We start from the raw sequence: 21,329 nt of genomic DNA on the forward strand, positions 1-21,329 counted from the left end.
TTCATTGATAAACATGATTGGCTTTAGATAACTTAATCCTAGATCCAAATCAAACCTGACTGTCCTAAAACCAGGCTAGCTAAATGAGTGACAAAGCTAATTACAGATGGCTAACAACATGTTAGCCTGGATTCGTTACACTCAGGTTTATACAGTATGAGGCTCACACAGTCAACCTCAGGCTGAAGAACTGAGGGATATATTAGTAGAATCAGAACATACTTCTTCTATTTAACCCCTGTACTGTTTCCATCCAGGTTTTGAGTCACATTTCTTTATTTTAAATTAGTTCAACTGTAAGAACCACACAGAACATCCAGATGGATTTATTCCCTGTATTATTTATTGAAAACCCAGCAGTCGTCATTAATACCTGTTTGTGTCTGTACAGGTGAGGAAGTAAGGGGATGTGGTAAACTAAACTAGCTGTCATTCTGTTGTCAAAAAAAAAAAAAAAAAAAGGCAAAAGACAAGACAAAAAAAAAGGAAACACTCCGATATGCTACAGAATGACACCCTCATATTGTTTTCTCATTTTTCTTTAACACTTGTTTTTAAAAATGTTACACTGATGCAGAGAAAAAAAAAGCACTGAGGAAGAAGGAGAGTGTGTGACAGCAGTTCAGAGAGAGATAAAGAAATGAAAATTTAAATGAAAGACAGGTTTGGGTGTGTCTTTTAAAACAGTTGTGTTCATCTTCATCTGTTTTCTCCTCTGCCAAGTGTTGCTTTTACTTATGTTGGGAAAAGCCAACAGGAGACAACTGTTGACAATCATCTCTCACTCTCTCTCTCTCTCTTTCTCATTCTGTCTCTTCCTCCCTCCGTCCTTCTTCATCGTTTCTTTGGAGGTTGGGCTGTGCGGGGAGGGGTGACGGGCCGACCCGAGTTCATCCCTCCATACTGGTACTTGGCTTTCTTCTCAGATGGCTTCAGGATCTAGGAACAGAACCATTAGCTTTTAAATTACAGAACAACAATCTGTTCTCTGTGTCTAACTAAATGTCTCAGCCATTTCCATTTTATGCTATCTATAGTACAGCACACTGTAGTATTGTAGTCTTTACTCCCCTACATTAATTGTACATACAAAAGATAAAAATAATCACTCTGAGAGCATGTTGTTGCATGTTTTTATTTCATACTTCTATATTCTACTTGTTTTTATTATTTATGTTACTATATTATTTTATTCTCTGTCAAACTTTTAAAATTCCTCATGGGTATATTTCCTCTTTATGCTTTTGATAGGACAGGATTTAGATGATGCAGCGTTTTTGGCAGCTAAGCAGACCCAAAGCAAACACAGGAGCCTGCCTGGATCAGGCCTTATCCTACAATCCTAACATACAAGCCTAAATAAACTTAACACAAAGCTGTGGTCAAACTAGACACTCAGATTCTTTAGTAGTAATACTACAGTGCTAAATTACTCCATTACAATTAACAGTTGACTTTAAAATCTTGACTAAAGCATTATCAACTAAATGTTCCAGTATCAAACATAAAGGTGCTCATTGTGCAACAGAATTGACCCTGTCTGTTAGATTAGTATATGTTGGGTTAATCATACTGTTGTGTCTGTATACCTGGAAGGAGCACATCAGGGTTTCATCCACACTCATCATGCCGCCGGCGTTGTCGAACTCTCCACAGTAGTTTGGAGCTGAGAACAGAGTCACCAGCTGCCGCTTGGCAAAGAACTCATAACCATCTTCTACCACCTGGGGGCGTCATACACACAGGAACGCATTACTCTCTGCCGACCTGATACATGGTATTTACATATACATCAGCATCTGAAATGGACGTTTGTCAGCGGTGATGTACTTCATGTGAATATGGAACTTTAACCACATTCTGAAAACATGTGGCTGCGTTAACCCACAACTGGATGGATGTTTCTCTGACGCCTGATTAATCAGTCCTGTTTTGATTATGTTTAGTGGAGGTGTGTAAATGGTTGTATAAAGAAAGGATGTGTACTTGTGTAGTACCTGGTGGGCTCTACAGATGAGGTCCAGGTCGTGGCGGTTCAGGAACTTGCTGACCACATCCGCTCCAAAGGTGAAGGAGACGCCGCGGTCGTTCTCTCCCCAGCCCTGGACGTCCTTGTCTGGGTCCGACCACAGCAGGTCACACAGGAGGCCTGGAGGGGAAAGTACACAGTTTTAACTACCGTCTTACCACCCCATTAACACAGCTGGGAGGAGAGGAGTTAACTGAAAATAAGACATGATTTATCCCTATGTTTGACCTGTGATCAAACACTCGAATCTAGGTCACAGCATAAAATAATCTGCGTGTTTCACCGTAAATCCACCGGGCTTCTAACTACCGGAAATCACCTTTACATCAGTTATTTTAGCACTAAGGCTTCCTTATGTACACATGTACGTACGTACACACACACACACACACACACACACTCTCTCTCTCTTTCTCTCTTCACATCCAGGCCCTCGGAGTCTCCCTGAAAGACCATAAGAGGATGTGAACGACAGTGGCTGCCAGGGTCTGAACACTGGCTGCCTTATAAGGACAAGAGCACCCAGGTTTAATGAAGAGGGCAAAGACTCAGACTGACAAAGGCTTCACTTCCACTGGTTCTACTATAACTTAACCAAAAAGCATGTGAAGAAATAAAAACCATTATTTAATGAAAGATACCACCTGACCTAAACCATCTACATGAACAGACCTCACAGACAAATCCATCATTAACTCGTATTTATCAAGCATCTCAGAATCAGGAAAGAAAAACGACCTCGGAGTACGACTTGAGCATTAAGAATGAATCAGTGTATGGTCTGAGGATCTGTATGAGCCGTCACAGTTTGATTTATTACTGCAGAAAGTGTCAGTTGCTACAGACCGAAATCATCACTGTTACAAAGCTGCGTTTTCCCGAGGTTGTTGACTTTGTGGCGAGAGCGCGAGCGGCCGTCCTTTGCATCCGGCGCGAGGTCGGCCAAAAAAAGTGATGAGGCTTTTGCCAAAACAGCATCTGTTAATAACCGCACCGTCATCAATAAACATCCCTCCTCCCACGGAGTGTGTGTGTGTGTGTGTGTGTGTGTGTGTGTGTGTGTGTGTGTGTGTGTGTGTGTGTGTGTGCGCATGTCGATTGCCTAAACACAATCTCTTGGCTCTCCTAAATATCAGCAGAGATAAAAGTCACTTCAAGTTAAGAAAGCTGATAAAGAGCTTTTACTCCTGGGGCTCAAAGCAGGACCAAACCTGTGCCATTCCCACTCTGTGAAGCTCGATAAATATGGGAACAGATTTGTATCTTTACTGTTCATTAAGTCAGCCAGTGTGAGTGGATATAATTTCTATTAAAATGCAAATGTCTTATAAAGCTTTTGTGTCCTTTAAAATGTCAACACAGTGTCCTATCTGATGTATTTTTTGTCCTACATACGTTGCCTATGATATTTTTCTAATGGCCTTTTGTCATGTGTATAGTACTGATGGAGAGTGGGGCTCTGTTGTGGCAGGAGGGTTCAGACAGGCTCTCTTCATCTACTGCATGAATAAACTACTCAGGTTCAAGAGGAGCTCTCATCTCAGAGCAGCACTTCAGACGAGTGTTTCAAATGAAAAATGCTGCTGAAACAGATGCAAAACAGCATGTTTTAAACCCAGAGTGACTCTGTGGACAAGGTTCACACACACACACACACACACACACACACACACACACACACACACACACAGTCATATAATTGACTGAAACACTAAGAAAACGTAGTGTCAGGATTTAAATAATAAACAATAAACAAACCATTATTTTAAAAAAAAGGCCAGAATCGGGCCTGATCCCGATCCTGTGTCTGGGATCGGGACAATCCTAATATAATATAGAGCTTAAAGATTAGCTGATTGATTGATTAGTTGTTGACAGAAAATTAATCAATTAATCAAGCAATCAAAGCAATTCTTTTGAAAATCAATAACTTGTTTATCATTTATCAAGAAAAACGTACAAAAAAATCATTTTGTTAAAGCTTCTCAGTTGTGATGATTTTCATTACTCATTTATTATCTTCAGTCATTTTTGGTTCATTTCAACTCTTTAATCTGTAACACTGAACATTATAAAGTGTGTTTGATATAAAATCTGAAATGTAGTGGAATAAAGGTATAATGCAGCATTAAATTGAAATGCTCAGGTGAAGATAAGATAATCCTTTATTAGTCCCACAATGTGGAAATTTAAAATTACTGTAAAATTTACAATACAGTACTTAAGTAAATATACTTTTCACCAATCTGAAGTGTAGCTGTGATTAAAACTCAACAACACAATCATTCTATGCAGAGCTACCTTGGACAATGACATGAGAAACACCTGGCCTGCTGTGTGCACATGTGTGTGCTGACCTACCTGTGTCAGGAACGTCTGTGGGTCTCATGATGCGTCTGATCTGCTCCATAGACTGCAGGTCAGGAGAGAGACCTGTGGGCAACACAACGACACAAAACCATCACAGTTTGTAAATCTCTTCAGCACCCCTCCCCTCCCCTCCCCTCCATGCCTGTGCAGGTATTAACCCATATAAGTAAAGCTATAAACTTGCTCTGACCCATTTCCTTCAAATCAGATTAGTGAACAAAAACACTCAATTCGCTGATGGGTCAGGAAACTTTTATCTTTCATACTCCAGACCACATATAGTGTTCGCAAAGCACAGGTCTGACAGTTGTGGCTTTCTGAATAATAAGCACCCAGAAACAGACACAATGCCCAGCTGTGTGAATACCTCCGTGACAGCAGAAGATCTTCTCGTCCACGATGGCAGCGATGGGCAGGCAGTTGAAGCAGTCGGTGAAAGTCTTCCACAGCTTGATGTTGAATCTGCGTTTACCTGTAAAATCAACAAGACAGAGAGTCAGGAGGCCTCGGAGCAAAGAGCCATATAAGGCTGTTCAAACTGTTTTCACAAGTTCACTTAAAGAGAGGCAGGGATTTAAGATCTACAGTACTTGTACTTGAGTGACATGCTTTACTTTATACTTTTACTCAGCCACATTGATTGATATTATGAGCCCAGCAGGCCTCTTTGTCACTGTTGGTGACAGTTCCAAAGAGACGTTTCCCCTCTAAATATCTCTGGTGCTTTCATTTAGAGAACAGTTTGAGGCAGAAAAAGGTCAAATTATCCAGTATTTGTTTAAAAATGTAAAGAAAGAAGAATATATGTAGGCAGAGCTGCACCATTATGGACTCGAGGGCCCTTGTACCAAATTTCAAGGCCTCAAAAGTTACTATGAAGACACACTCTCCTTGTGTCTCAGTGTACGAGAGCGGAGCACTCACACTCGTCGTAGAAGCCGTAGATGCGGTTGATGGAGGCACACTCGTGGTTGCCCCTGAGCAGGAAGAAGTTCTCGGGGTATTTGATCTTGTAGGCCAGCAGCAGGCAGATGGTCTCCAGAGACTGTTTCCCTCTGTCCACGTAGTCGCCCAGGAACAGGTAGTTGGCCTCTGGGGGGAAGCCGCCATATTCGAAGAGCCTCAGCAGGTCTGTGTACTGTCCGTGGATGTCGCCTGGGATGGAGAGGAAGCAGTGATTGGATTGAGGAAGGAGGACATAGTACAATTCAGTGGAACAAAGTCAATTGGGGTAGGGGTGGGGGTGAGGGGTACTGACCACAGATTTTGAGGGGAGCCTCCAGCTCCAGAAGGATTGGCTGACTGAGGAAGATCTCCCGGGACTTGATGCAGAGGCCGCGCACCTCAGCCTCCGTCATCTGAACAATCTTCCCCGGACGACATCCTCGCACTGGTGGAGGGAGAGGAGAGGAGGAATAAGGTTAAAGAACATCTGTGTGTGTGTGTGTGTGTGTGTGTGTGTTTTGGATATTCAGGAGCATCATTAACAATGTCACCCATGCTTTCAGGCAAACAGCGTTCCGATTGGAGCGCTTGCAGTACCCCTTTTCCCAGAGTTCTTTCTTAAGGATATGATTGTGTTGATTGTCACATCACTGTACACATCACCTCCCACAGGGTGAGTTTTTAAATGAACTTCAAACTAAATATGGGAGGCAGGGTTTAGTCAACAGACAGGGGATGGAAATAGCCTGTGTGGGCATTGTTGAGTGTTGCTGGGAGTGTTTTTGGATACGCTTCCTGTTGTGTAACACAGGAGAAAAGAGAGGGGGTGGAGGGGCTCACAGCGGACGCCGGACAAGAAGCTCTGAGGCTCCCTGTCACTGGATATTAAATGTGTATAAGACTGGTAACAGAGTCAACGGGTCAAGTAAAGACGATTAATAAAAGTTGATAGAGTAGGTTATTTGCGAAACGCACCATGAAGTCAGTGATGAAATTTTAGACAGTGACGAAGCCTGAAGGTGACTACGTGTACTGTTCAAAATAGTGTGACAGACTACATCAGGGTGGTGTATAAAGTTGGTCCCTGGTTCACACCATATTTGACTTATGTAGCGCCAAGAGAAACACACAAGAGAACATTAGCCCCATGAAAGGGCTGGGTTTCACACAATGACACCTGTTAGCTAAGCTACCACAGATTCAGTTTTCCTTTATTTTAAAAGAAACAAAAATAGTGTTTTTCCAGATACCTCTCTACACTTTCCAACAAAATATGCAAAACTTTAACACACAACTGTTTCATTTTGTCTAAATACAAAGCAGCTGTAGCAGAAAGAAAGAACATGAAGACGAGACCGAGGACATCATCAGACGTTTAATTCCAACTTTCAATACTTGAGACACGAGGGACACATTTCACTCAGAACCTAAAACGTATTAAAGTTGGACTAATTGATTGAATTACAGCTAAAAAAAAAAATCAATTAGTTGATAATCAATTAATTGTGTAGGTCATCCAAACAAAGAAAACATCCTCTGGCTTTTATTTGTCATCTGACAGTAAACTGAAGACGTTTAGTTTTGTTTGGGCAAAACAAGATGTATTTAAGACATCGCCTTGGGCTTGATGAAATAATTCTACTGAGTAAACAATCACTTACTTGAGAAAATAATCTGCAGATTAGAATTAATTAAAATAATTATATAAAGAGGCTCACATACCACCATGATAGCACACTAAAGAACAGCTTCATGTTTCATTCAGATAGACAGATTACTATGTAAAACAGTTTTCTATGAGCTCGCCTAAATGTAAACACTCTATACTGTACAGTGTCAGCACTGCAATGTAAAAGTAACTGAAGGCAATGACATTATACATTATTACAGCACTTGAGGATGAATCACATGCAAAATGTGCACTGAAAGTAACCCGACACATCATCACACTTTCACTCCATTTGAGTAAAAAGCATGTGTCAGCCTGTACACCTTGCCAAATAGAAAGCTTTGTGTTATTCATGAGTAATATTCCTGCAAGTCAGACATTGAATGGCCTGTGGAAATCTCTTTATTTCCTAATGCTGCTTTGAAAACTCTGGTACAAAGTCTGGCTACCGTCTGACATCTTTTAAAGCTGACACATACAAACCACTGCTGACGACAGCCGCATATAGCTACCTTTGCAATTTCAACTTTCCCTGCAGTATTTCCATGTTTTGCCACTGCCCTATATATTCTCCCTGTGCTCAGATGAACGGCGGCGTCACACCTCCTCCTGCTCGGTAAACCACAGAAGTGGGCCAGAGCTGACTAAGACCGCTTCTGACAGATGACACCGCGGCATGATGGAAATCCTAGCAGGCGTCAAACGCCACTTAATAGGTAAATCAAAGAGACGTGGTTGGAGGAGAGCTGCGGCTCCGCGGCTGGAGGAGTTTGTTTTTAAAGGAAAGAGAGCAAGAAAGAGTGTCTACAGAATGTCAGATTCCTGCAGGTGACTCCCGCCTGTATTTTACATCCAGTTTTAAAGGACAACAGTGTGTGCAGCAGTGTGTGTGCGTGTGTGTGTGTGTGCAACGTGACCCTGCTATTTCTGCTTCAAGACCTTAGGCAATGAACACTCGCCCTGTCTGTCTGTCTCCGTCACAGCCAAACACAACCTGCGACCGCACACGCCCCACCTGAAGGGTAGGAGAGGCTATAGTTAGACTGTCCGAAGGTAAACACAAACACAAAAACACTGCGTGAGCTAAAAACATGGTGGGGAATTTCAATGCTGCAAAACTCAGGGTCACGATGCCCTTAGTTTAGAAATACGAACATGTTGTATTATTGGTTCTTATGCACGACATATCCTCCAATGAGCACAATACACGAGAAAGGAGTGTCTGTTTGTCCGCTGACTTCACACCCCTCCCTTTCAGCTGTGTGATGACGCGCTTGCAGGTCTGTGCTAGCTCAGCTGACAGGGAGGGAGGCCTGATATAGGAGAGACACACACACACACACACACACACACACACACACACACACAAAACAAGGGCTGCAATCAGCACCACTAGTCTCACTTGCCTAGGAGGATCCCCTTTCATCAAATGGTTAAGTTAAGGCAGAGCTCGGAACACACACACACACTTCAATTTTGCTGCTCCTCCTTCACACACAACCACAAAAACACACAAACACACACACACAAACGAACAAACAAACAAACACACACAGTGATCCAGTGACCTTGACTTCAGATCATACCACTCCGGGCTTGTGGGGAGGTATCCCAGCATCCTTTACTCTGTCACCACTGCACTGCAGCTTCCCCAGTGAGGAGAAAGAAAGGGAGCGGGAGATACTGGGAAATAAAAGGAGAGAGGGAGCGAGAACGAGAGAAGGAGGGAGAGAGGAGAGAGAGAGAGAGAGAGAGAGGGAGGTGGTACCCACATCTCATCACCATGGCAACCCAGCAAGACCAATTTCCAGCCTACAAGGTGTTGGTGAGCAGAGCTGCTGCTGTATCTCGAGGGGAAAAAGGAGCTGATTTGCAGATAAAGTGGCATCTCCACCAACCCACGCCCTGCATACTAACATATACTGCATCTGACAGCAGTGAAGGAGGGCCGACAAGAGACCTGCACTGCCACCCACACACACACACACACACACACGCACACAGAGGAGACCTGACAGGCACATTCTCGCTTAAAAACGAAACTTCCCTAATATCTATACTTGTAAGATAAAACTGCCTCATTTTATCCAAACAGCCCACAAATAAACAGCTAGGGAGGCACTTGAGGATTTGGAGGTGGTTGCTGGCCATTTGAACAAACTCACAATGTCTTTTCCAAGTGGGCAACAAGCCCATTTTCATGTAACCCTGCAAGTTCAGTGCAGCTCTGATTCAGACAGAAAATATAGTAAACATTACAATTAGACTGTAAATGTTAGTTGGAGGTATTGCTTTCACAAATTCAGTAGATGATACATACTGATCATTATCTGTAGTTAATCACATGTGCTTTAAAAACAGAAACAGTTAGCATGCAGGTCGCTACCTGTTGCTACCTGTTTTGGTTGTGTTTGGTTGCCATGAGGAGCACTACCCCGGCCTCTGTGGCTCTGGGGGAGCTTTGTCACGTTTGGGGAAAATAACGCTGATGATGTCACAATGATGTCATCAGGTTTATCTTGGCCTGGGCTTGGGGACCACGAATGTATGACAGAAAGTTACAAACAGATTGCATTATGGGAAGTGTACGATCAAGGGTATTTGCAGCACTACTAGGGAATAAAAATCAGGATATATCAGCCTCTGTCAGCAAAAGTGAAACAGAAAAACTGCTAATTCTGTAGCTGGTTAGCAGAAAAGAATTTATATACAAAAATGTTTATAATCGTTTTAAGTAATTTTATAAGCAAACCTGCCTAAATTCACTGGTCACTCAAATGTGAAATGTACTGTTAATTTTATCCTTCTATGATTGTCTGAATGTCTCCTGGTAGCATCACTATCGTTAAATGATTAAGTGATTTAATTGAGAAATGAAATAATAATTGTTGCAGCTCTAAAACTGATCAGGCACTTGGAAAGATACTTTTGTTTGCAGAACACGAGTACAACACACTGTACTCCTGAGAAAACAAAACACAAGCTAGAAGACCCACACGATGACAGACGATCCAAACAGATGCAGAGTGTTTATCAGTGACAGCGGTGAGAATGAGAGAGGTCCCTGGCTAGAACAGCCGTCGAGCTCCACTTCATGACAGCCTTGTCTAAACTGGGGGGAGAAACTTGATGTTCCACTAGCTTTTTCCCAGCTGGTTCTTACGCAAGATCAGAGTAAATCTCTTCCCTGAGAAACCTCTCCACGTTCTGGTTCATCCCTAATTTGGTCAGGTACGCGTGTCTGTTTCCCCCGGGCTTTCGGGTTTGGGTTTGGTCACACTCTGGCCTCCTCAGACTGAACTCTGTGTCCTTTCTCCAGCTTGATCCGAGGATCACTGCACCGCAATCAACTGCTGTCTCTATCTCGGTTTCTTTTTCCCAGACCACCCCACCTCTCCACCCTCCTCCCCCTCCTCCCCGCTTCCCCTTCATCTATTTATCTTTAAGTTGCTTTCTTGGCTGTGGCTGAACTCCTGGGTCACCGTCCTCCTCCTCCTCCTCCTCCTCCTCCTCCTCCTCCTCCTCCTCCACCTTTGCAAGTGAACTGTGCTGACGTCAGGCGCTGATGCCTCACACCCCTCCCAGAGTCCTCTTTGCATTCCAGACAGCTCACAGACCCTTCAGACGGTCACAGCTCTGGCTGCACTGAACTTCAGTGAAGCCTAGGGATACACCCTGGTCAGGGCATCTGTGAATTCCATCAAAATCCAACACTGTTAAAATATTTTCTTTTTTTTTTTAAGGGTTCTGGGTAGAAGTAGGTCTTTAGGATTATGACTAACATGATACTTCAGTAGGAAAGCATGCACATGGAAACCACAGCATTTTCACAGATCTAAAACTGGACCAATTGGACTTTTTAAGCCTTTAACTTAGGAAGCTAATCTTTTTTTGTCTAATATTTATGCAGCTCACAGTAAGTGAATAATCACACTGCTGCAGCCTATACTTAAAGTGCTGGGAAAAGAAAATTAGGGCTTGAACTAATGATTCTTTTCAGCACCAGTTAATCTATTGTTTGCTTCCTCCTGTGATCAATTAATCATCTGGTTTATAAAAATATATGAAAAGAATAAAAAATGTTCAGTCTGTGGTGATGACTTCAGATGTCTCGTTTTATCCAAAACAACCGTCCATTACTGCTGCTCAGCACTCACTCCCTAACCTTTGTTAGTGCTTGATCTTTCCAGGTAAAAATGAGCCACTGTTTAGTGAATTAAAGTCCAGTTGCCAGGCACTTGGCAACTTAAGTCACTAAATATTTGGGAGGATCTTGGTTACAGCCCAACCCACCATTATTCTGCATTTAGAACCACACCAGAGAGATATTACGACACAACATGACACACTGTGTGAGCACACAGGCAAACTATGACTGAGTTAAGTGAGTTGAAAGACAAAACCAGCATGTAGCTGGGACGGGCCTGTGTGAGCAGTTTTGGAAACAGACCAGAGCTGGAGCTTTCTACAGAGTCAGAGGTTCAATAGTTTACTTTTTATTCTCTGTGGATTCTTTTATCAGCGCGTTTCCCCAAACTTCCAGTACAAAGCAAGAAAATAAAGCCATTGATAAAAGACTATATCACAAGCGCTTCACTTGTTGTAAATTCCTTGGTAAAGGGTCAAGGAGGTCAACTATTTTTCCACTCATTAAGAGCAGAGTTCACTTGAACAGTGGGTTAGAGAGAGAGTAAAAGATAAGCAAATTACAGACAGATCACTTCTTCAAGGCATTACCATATATGGGCGCTGCTCTACAGTGGAGGGAGGAAGTAGGATAGTCAGTGAGGACAAAGAGGGAGCTGCTCACAGGCTCTGCTGTGCTATGTGATGGAGAGAGAACAAGACTAGCCAGGCACAGGCCAGGGCTCCGTCACCGACTGAGGGTCCACAACAATGTAACGGCTGTCAGCTGCACTGGCAAAGAGCTGCGTAAGCCTATTCACATCAACAAGAAAACACACACTGATGTCAGCGCAATATCAGGAGCTTAAAAATAGGGCTGACCCCCATAAGTCAATTATTCAACTGTTGTGCTGTTTGCACACTTTTCAGTCTGTCCTTTGTTTTAGCTGAAAATAAAAACTACATTTGTGAAGCTTATACTACATTTTTGTAGATCAAATGAATTGGTACAGATACCAGAATCATACTTTTTTCAATATCTTACTTTAAGAACTATAAACATGCTTTTTTACAAATCCATTTTTTGGGCGCACCAGTGGTCTCACATGCACGCCATACAACTGCAATGTCCTCAGATCGATTCTGGCTTGGGACTTCACAAAATGACAAACGTGACCTGATATTTAACACTAGCATTCAATACTATACAAAATACTAAATCTTTTTTGGCCACGTAGGAGCAGCACAACAAGCTGTGAACACAACACTGACATCATGACCACCACCATGTTCTCAAACTTCCTGACGAACAGGAGTCCAATATTCACTCTCCTTTTAGCTCTTTTCTGGCTCTATAGCTGCTAAATACTCAGTCGTTATTGTGTTTCTTCACTCCATAGAGTGGATTTAAGAGCTTTTGTGTCAACAGCTGCCCAGCGAAGTTGGAAACAAAGGTGAGAGTGGTAAGACTGAAACAAAGCATTAAAGTTATGAGCAGTAGAACCAAAACAATGAGCCGAAAGAAGTTAAAATGTTCGTAGAGAGGGTGGCTGCAGAGTCAGGATAAAAATTTAAAGGAGGTTGTCACTACACACACCCCCTTTCACAACATATCTAGTTGTTTTTTCCATTGTTGATGATACAAAAATATTGATTAGCACAGCTTTAATATTTCTGACTTGAAATGGCAAGTTACGCAAAAAAGCATTTTCTGTAAGTAGAGAAGATATTCAAAGAATCTTCTAATGGGTCAAGCAGACCCATGAATTTTAAGCAGGTATGACTGTGCATGTTTTACTCACTGCTGCACCTCGCAGCACCAATAAAGATGCCCCGTCAGACCTTTTTTAGCTCTCCACCTCCGCTCTCTATTCTCTCCAACTGGGCACGGGGCCAACAGCTCCCCTCCGCTCCTCCATCTAACCCTCTCCCACACAGGGGCAATGGAAAACAGTGACCCCTCAGTGAACGAGAAACACAAAGTAACTCTGGCGAGGAGAGCGGGAGCCAATCTTAAGGCAGAAATCCTGACTGCCATGGCATTTCTGTGCGGGCTTTGCATTTTCAGAGGACGTTTTGTTCGACTTTAAGTGCCACGGGTGAATGGATGTCTTTGTGGGGGCAAAGAAAGGATGAAATTGAGAAGAGAGACTGGGGGAGAAATAAATAGGAGACACTGCTGTAGACAGAAAGAAGGAATGAAGAAAACTAGAGAGATGTAGAGAGAAACTGAAGGCAAAGGAATGAATAGAGGAGAGAGGGGAGGGAGGGTTTAATCGGAAAGCCTGGCCGGGCAGCTGAAAAGCCGGGGTGAGCTCTGTGCCACGTTTGGTGCCAGGGGGTGAACGCTCCCTTGCTGCACAGGCTCCACCATTGTTGTTTCCATAACAGAGTGCCACGCCAGCAGCCTGAACACCACGCAATACAGCAGCAGTCCTCCACTTCTGACGAAAACAAGCAGGGTGACGCCAATGTGAAATGCATTATGAAAGAGCAGAACAAAGGCCTAATGGTGCATTCTTAACTTCTGTACATTAAATGTAGACATAGAACTTTTATCCCATGACATCTTACTTGTGGTGGGGCAGAGAAACTCCTAAAGGTGGCCAGAAAAAGAGCAACACTGATGAATCAAAGTCTTCTGTAACCTTTTTATACTGGAGACCTGCCATCCCAACGCACACACACACCTAACACCTATTAAATGGTCAAAACCTCTGGGTCACATTATTATACACTCTCTAAATTAAAGCAAGAAATACATTTGGAATGAGAAATAATATATTATGGGATGGGAAACACATCAGGTTGCTCCTGCTGCAGCCTTAGAGAGTCAGTCAGTTTTTTGACTTCATGACCTTTCATCACCTGTTGTATGTTTTGAACACAACTTGCTGCTTGTGCGAGAGTTTCACCCTTACACATATGAAAGTGAGATGGGTGTTAACAGGTGCGCCTGAAACCATGAGTCAAGTAGTGAATGCAAATTTTTTAAATGTCATATAAGCCACTGTTTGTAGAGCTTCTTCACATGTGCATCAGTCAGATTATTGTTTGAATACGATTTGTTTTATTTTCCTCGCTAGGTTGAGAGCACAGAAACTGAGGTATGTACTGAAACAGTGAATTTGTGCACTGCTACTTACAAGATCAGTCTCTGTAATTGACTAGAACACGTCTTTACTATGCGTTTACGATTCCTTACATAATACAAAATAAACTGCTAGGCTGCAGTGAATAGAGATTATCTAAAACCTGTGCAGTTCAACAGTCAGTGACAAACACAACCTGGACAGCTTCTAAACAGAGAAATACTCTTTAGGAGATTTTATGTACCCATACTGGGTTACAACTTGGCTGGCGCCTTTTCCCATAAACCAAAATGACAAAATAGCTCCAAATTGCAACTTTCCATCCTGCCTTTCCACTCTCGCTGGCTGATGTATGGGGCTGTGGTGTTGATCAGTGCCACATAAAGCTTACAGGGCCACCTGTGCTGGCAGGCCAGACAGAGGGACTGTTGTCACTAAAGCCTGGGCCGGTGTGGGCTTAGCATGGGCACGCTGGGAAGGCTGGGGCCTGTAATAGCTGCTTTGCTGGATAACAGCACACAGACGCAGTATAGTACTAGTAAAAACTAATGAGGAGGAGGAGGAGGGGGGCAAGGTGGGGAGAGCTCAACAAACAAACAGAAAAGGTTGGTTAAGAACAAACTGGATGTAAACACACAGAGAAGGAAATGTGCAGTCGTGCTGAGGCATGCTGCTGCTGTCCGCTGTGTCGAGACAACTGAAGGATTTCTATGAATACTGTGAAAAACGCGACGTCAGCTCAAACAAGCTGCAACCAACTGTAGTGACTTTGCTAAGAAATCTGAAACATGCCACTGAGATTTGTACTGAAACGGCAGACGATGATTTATTTCAAAGAGCGTCATGCAGAACTGTGTAATGTAGCTGTGATAGTATTGACTGTTTCTCACCACAGTGATGGGACATCACACCCCAGTGATTAGACACCTAACTACTTATTAAGGACTGTTTTTTTAAATCAACTACACACACTGGATGTCAGTCATGAATACCTCTGCATTAGGACTAACCACTAACGCTTTTAAACATACATTTTTATAATGTGTACGCAGCCTCTCATGATGATGAAGACAATAAGCTGAATCCCACAATGGTCTCCATATAAATGTTGTATTACAGCAACACTTTTACTGCCCCAGCTGTATTCATGCAGACACATGCTTCTGCAGGTATATCTGTACACCACTGTGTTGCTTACCTGATTCTGTGACGCAGGAGATTGGTCACAAGACAGCAGCAGTGACAAGTCATTGTATTCATAGGTGACAAATGAAACCAGAGAGGCCAGAAACCTGCACGCTACAGCCACTGGGGAGGATTCAGTGATTGTAAACCATGTTGTCAGTCGATCAGGTTTAGCCTGTTGGCTAGACAACGCCCCTCCACCCCTCCACCAAACAAGAGCTGAAGGACACGTGCGCTCTGTGTGTGTGTCAGGCTGAGATGGATTCATTTGAAAATGTGTCTCCTCCTCTACATTTTGTCTACACAAAGCCAAGGATTTCCACAGATAGTTTGATTCACACATTTTGAATATTTATAGTTATATAGAAATTATACTACGACCACTGAAAATTCTTGATTCTGATTGGATTAACTTTTAGGTATGACTGGACATTTTTGTTTGTTGCAGTCCTAAATCAAACAGTAGGTAAGGACAGCAACAGAGGCAGAGCCTGTGAGCTTAGAGCTAATGTTATCTGTGTAACCAATAAACAAAACAACAAATAGCTTCGTGGGGAGAACCATGCAAATTTTATTTCAAATGTGTTTGATATTTGTGTGAATCTGAATGCCTAATTCAGCCAACAATAGGATGAGAGGAAGGACTGTGGTTCAGGTGCTTCTCTGCCCCATGACATTCATTACAACCATGGAACCTGTCAGGTAATACTCCCTTATGTTACATATCATCATTACAGGTTAGTTTCACGAGGAAGTTCAATAATAATACAGCATATAGCTGGTAGATTGATGTCTTATGTGAAGACAGTTCAGTAGTTTTTGGGGAAGATTTAAAGCGCTTAAAGTAAATCAAACAAAGAAAGGGAAATAAATATACATGGTTCCATGCATTTCCTTTGTATGTATGCATTTTATTATTACACAAAAACAAACACTTTAAAAGTACAATTATTTGCCATATAGAAGAGTAAAAACATCACCAAAATACAAGAAAATACCACCTGTAGCACCTTCAGTGTACCCGAGCAAGACATTATAGCAGTGGTAAAAAGAATAACTGAGCTGAAAGTCTACTCTTATGGTATTGCCCTTTTTGCACTGTCCCCCTGCGTGTATGTGTCACCAGAAGGGTAGGTTAATTTCTACCAGGGACAGCTGTGCCTGCTGACATTTAATAGCAGATCAGAGGGCTCTCAATATATGCATAGACTGCGTCTTTGTGCACGAGTATGTAGGTTCCTGGCCAGCACCAGAGCTCATTGAAAAAGTAAGTAAGAGATCAACCTCCTGTTGAAGCGGTTAAGGAAATCCCTCCCTACCTGAGGGAAAAGGTCCCTTTATCCTTGCAGAGAAGAAGAGATGAATCCACAGTGTGGCAGAGTGAAAACATTCTGAGCCTCTTGAACTGACTGCTCTCTAATGAGAGCAGGCTGTAGATGTAATCTGGTTAAGTAAACGAAGATGAGATATCAAGGTTTCATCAGTAAGGAAAAGCCAGTGAGAGGTCTTTGTGTTACTGAAAGGTCAAGTCTTAAAATAAAATGCAGCCCATACGAAAACAAACTGATACACCAGGGACAGTTTGAGGGTGTGCGTTTGCATTTCTGCCTGTGTATGGTCCAAATAAGTCTGCTTGTGTTAGACTAATGTCACTTTGACTCTCATATTAAACAAGAAACATTAACCAGTCAGCTCTGCCTACCTGTTATGATAGAGTGTGATTACATGTTATGTTTGTAGAGCTGCGCTTGCTGCAGAATATGAATCTTATGACTTCATGTGAGGCTCTATGTACATGCTTATCTAGCCTGCTTAGTGTGGCTGGGTGCCATACCGCAATGCTTTTTTGATACGGACTAAAATGTGGCTATCTAGTGGTGGCACTAAAACTGTCAAGTCTGGGTTTCCCCTCAGGAGAGTTTACCCAGTTTTTGAGAAGCCACTCAGAGCTTTACGCTTCTTGTCTTGTGATCAGTTCTTGATTCTGATTATGTTTTACTAGATGGGGCCTTCATTTCAGATTAGGTGGTCCACACAGTTACACAGACATAACATAAAAATCCCTTCAGTTTTCTTACTAAAGATTTGTGACCAAGACAGGACATTTTACAGCTGAAAAATGAACTACAGTCTCGGGTCTTGATTTGGTATTGTTACTGAACCTAGTATTGGCAAGTGTAAAACCTGAACTCAACTTATTCTCAACCTGAAAACAAACCTAAATTTATGGAGAACGCCATGAACTGATAAAGACTTTGAGATGCAGTTGGGAGCTGCAGAAAAAGCTAGTAAGTGACCTTTAAATTAAGACTACTTCAAGGTCCTTTCATTCTGAACTATCAGTATCAGCTTTCAGAAAACTATTAGCACTGGGTCTGCCTCTCAGTTTGTATTTTCACACCAAAAAATGAGCCTGCCGGATACAAACTGGCTGTAGCTGCTTTAGTGGCTGAAAGGAGATGGATGGTTGGATATACTCACAGCTCACATCTGGAAACCTTTAGGGCCCAATCCCTCCAATTTCCTTCACTGAGGTTTCCTAGTCGCTGCATTGAAAAAAACCCAGCTAAATATGAAGCCAGCTAACCAGCTACAGTAATGTCCTGCCCAGCCAACAATACAGGCTCACAGTGCTGTGTTACTATACGGCTCATACTCACACAAAGAGGAAACCAGCATTATTATGTAACCAGTCCCGATCAATCCAGATGATTAGGTTATACTGACGTGCTGATCCACAGTGTGCTCATTCATTAGCATACACTGACAAACTGTGTCCATTTCTGTGTGTGTGTGTGTGTGATTTTCAACGCACTGAATCTGTGTGTGTGTGTGTGTGTGTGTGTGAGACAATCGATCATGACTGTTTGTTCACCACTGCCTTGGCCGTCTACATGTTTGCTGAGGACACAGAGGGATGCTGTCTCTGAGTTGTCAAGAGAGTGAAAGACATGAGAAAGGGAGACAGACAGCTCCGCTCACCTGTGTCAGGATCCCTTATTTAGCACTGCTAAGAAAGCCATCCACCACTACCTAACACATAACAAAGGCGCAGCAGCAACACCAACACTTTCTTCGAAAGTACAGAGGTTACCAATATTGACACAGTCAAACTATAGGCATGAAGAAAAAGCCAAACAGTTTGATCAAAATGTGCATATTAGCTACCTGAGTGGACAGAAATACACTCAGGTAGCTGAAGTCTCATCATCCACAGGTATTTAATGACTAGCAGGCAATCTCTTTCAAAGTAGTAATGGTTACAGGGTACAAACACTGCAGTTTTATTTAAAGTGGAATATCATCAAGGAATGTGTCTTATGTAAACATTACCTTTCAGCAACATTAGCATATAAACACAATAACCCTCTAACGTGCCCCCTCTCTTCAGCTGAGAATTCTTTACACCAGATCTCAATTGAAATTTTGAGTTTTTCTCATAATAAGGCAAAGGACGTATATATACGTACTATAACGATGATTTTAAAGCTCTTCTGACACCAGACAAATGTGTTGAAATTTTCGGCATACTTTATTTACCAAGTTGCACCTTGTTTAAAGGGAAATGTCAACTTTTGGGACTGGTACGCCCACAAGCTACCGCCCATCATGGTGTATTCTGTTGCAGAAAGCTTGTGAAAATATAAGCAGGGCCGTTTAAATGATTGAGGTTTTTGGATGGTAAAAGCAACTTGGCTAGTGGTTTGTGTGCTGCATACCAGGGTGATGATACCATTAATGATGTAATACAAGCACTGGAACATTTAATCAGGGCAACAATAAATTGCTATAGTTTCAGGGTTGGTCTGACGTTCCCTCCTATACTGGACCTGTCGGGGTACAAACAACAGTCCTACAGCTACAACTTTGTTAGCACTCAATCCTAAACCCACACTTTAACACAAAAAATGGAGTTTATGAAAACATTCAAGTGTCAAAGATAACAATTAATGATAACTTGATCAATAAAAGACATGAGAAGGAGAAGCAGCGGGAGACTAAATGTGTGCCTGTGATTCGTACTACCGCCTGACGGGACTAGTCCTGTTCACTCCAACCCGGGCTACGCTAACAAGTAAAGCGGCCCTTTTCCTCGTCACCTCGCTTCAAAACGGAACCTAAATAACACTTCAGGACTACAGTCACAAACAACAGGACAACGTGAACGTAATACGATTGTGAACTCACCCTCTAAAAGCCTGGAAATCAGCGAGTCGACGTCCAACTCCCCCTCCGCCATTTCTGTAACGAACAGTTCTGCCCGCCGCAGTCTGGAGCAGGCAGCAGGGAAGGCACCGCCTCACCGCACAGAAACGCACCACCAACCTCCTCCCATTAACAGGCCTCTCATTTAGGACTACTATGCTGCTTTCAAACGTCCCTCGGATACTCTAGCTTCTATCACAGAGACGGGCAGAAAAAAGAACTTTTACACTCAGCAAGTGTGAATGGTACGCACATACACTTACGTGCAGTGATATTATTATCCTTGTCAAGTGGATTTATTCGTAAAATTCAAAACACAATGTAAAAGTGTTAAGAGTAATACGAATCCATTTAATAAAACGACTTCTTCACTTAATTTGCATGCATATATTTTGTTGGATTCAGTCGCACCTATAATTTCCGACAGCATGTGAACGCATCAGTGTACCCAGGGCCTTTGCAACAGGTTACTGTGGTGTTTTGATGTGATAATAATAATAATTTAAATATATGGCTACTGAAACAAATATTTAATTAAGTCAGCTGACAACTTTTACAACAGTTATCATTATTATTATTACAACAGCAATTTCTGGTCGCTAGTTTGAGGAATATAATCTATGCAGAGATCAGTGTATTCACAAGTCAGTTTTATCAACACAAATGTAAACTTAAAATGAAGAAAACTGTGGAAAAGATAACAAAAAAGAAGCAGAATTAAGGGCAAGTCACTAAATATTATCAAGGGACAAATTGCACAGAAAGCATTTCCTGATTTATTTACCTGCTGCGCCCTCTCCTGGTCATAATATGTCAGAATTATGAAGAAGAAGTGTAAAGTTTTTAATAAATGGTTATATGATTATTTAGTGATTTGAAATATAAAAATACAGCTGTAGATAGTAGATCAAATAAAATAATGATAAAAAATAATTCATTCATTTGAAGGGATTAGAATAAGAGATGTTTACTGCCACTGCCTTGCTAGTGTTAAGGCCTGGAACAGTGATTTTTGCGTGGGCCACCATCTGAATGGAAACCTGTAGTGTGGGTCAGTGGATGAATAACTGGTGAATAAAAATGGTCATAAAAACATCTTTAGAGTACAATTACAGTGGAACGTTTTACATTGATGGGTCTGTTTACAGAAGATAAGCCTGAGAATAAACTTGTGGCTCAGATCGAGAAGGATCCGGTCTAAATCTTTCTTCCAGGTTATGACTAAAGCCAGAAGTTATGTTATTGCCTCTCCCACTCACAACTTACTTTTCTCTTCCTTTCAAGTGCGTCATCTGGGTATTTCCGCACTGTTTTGAGTGGGTGGTGGCAAGTTGCAATGCAGAGGAAAGGCAGAGGGGGTGCAGCTGTGTAAAGCTAACCAGTGGATAATACCGGAAACACCTGGCTTCTCTTCAAAATAATAGCACACAGTTTGTTGAGTGAAAAAATGCATTTTTTATTTGCATACATTTTATATGTCACAAAATAGGCCTTAAATGAATTACTTCAATACATATGAGGTACTAATTAGTTTTCAAGGAAGACTAAACCGTTCAATATGTGTTGTTTTTAAAAGGTACAATTAAAATTTTAGTTTTAAATATTTGTCTTGGTAATTATGCCATTTCCTGAACACTGTCATTACCATTATTATGTATATATTGGTGGGAAAACGTGGTAAAGTACTTGAAAATGATAAAATTATCTG

General features: G+C 42.0%; 1 protein-coding gene across 1 annotated transcript; it reads right to left on the reverse strand.

Moving 5' to 3' along the window:
• Nucleotides 1-321: 321 nt before the first annotated feature.
• LOC108882045 (serine/threonine-protein phosphatase PP1-beta catalytic subunit) lies at nt 322-19,771 on the reverse strand. The gene is made up of 8 exons (XM_018674274.2): nt 19,604-19,771; nt 5,658-5,789; nt 5,324-5,554; nt 4,767-4,871; nt 4,391-4,462; nt 1,998-2,149; nt 1,590-1,724; nt 322-939 (listed from the first exon to the last, which is right to left on the reverse strand). The coding sequence occupies exons 1-8, from the start codon at nt 19,653-19,655 to the stop codon at nt 835-837; spliced, it is 984 nt and encodes a 327-aa protein (XP_018529790.1). The 5' UTR covers nt 19,656-19,771; the 3' UTR covers nt 322-834.
• Nucleotides 19,772-21,329: the final 1,558 nt, after the last annotated feature.

The sequence above is a fragment of the Lates calcarifer genome, linkage group LG14 (genome assembly GCF_001640805.2).
Source record: "Lates calcarifer isolate ASB-BC8 linkage group LG14, TLL_Latcal_v3, whole genome shotgun sequence".
NCBI classification, from domain to species: domain Eukaryota; kingdom Metazoa; phylum Chordata; class Actinopteri; family Centropomidae; genus Lates; species Lates calcarifer.

What these genes read in the sequence shown, in the direction of transcription:
- LOC108882045 (XM_018674274.2), bottom strand. Translation starts at nt 19,655, where the DNA reads ATGGCGGAGGGGGAGTTGGACGTCGACTCGCTGATTTCCAGGCTTTTA. An exon ending in GATCTTCTGCTGTCACGGAG is followed by an intron (nt 4,463 to 4,766) that starts GTATTCACACAG and finishes TGTTGCCCACAG; the next exon opens with GTCTCTCTCCTGACCTGCAG. An exon ending in CCCTGATGTGCTCCTTCCAG is followed by an intron (nt 940 to 1,589) that starts GTATACAGACAC and finishes TTCTGTTCCTAG; the next exon opens with ATCCTGAAGCCATCTGAGAA.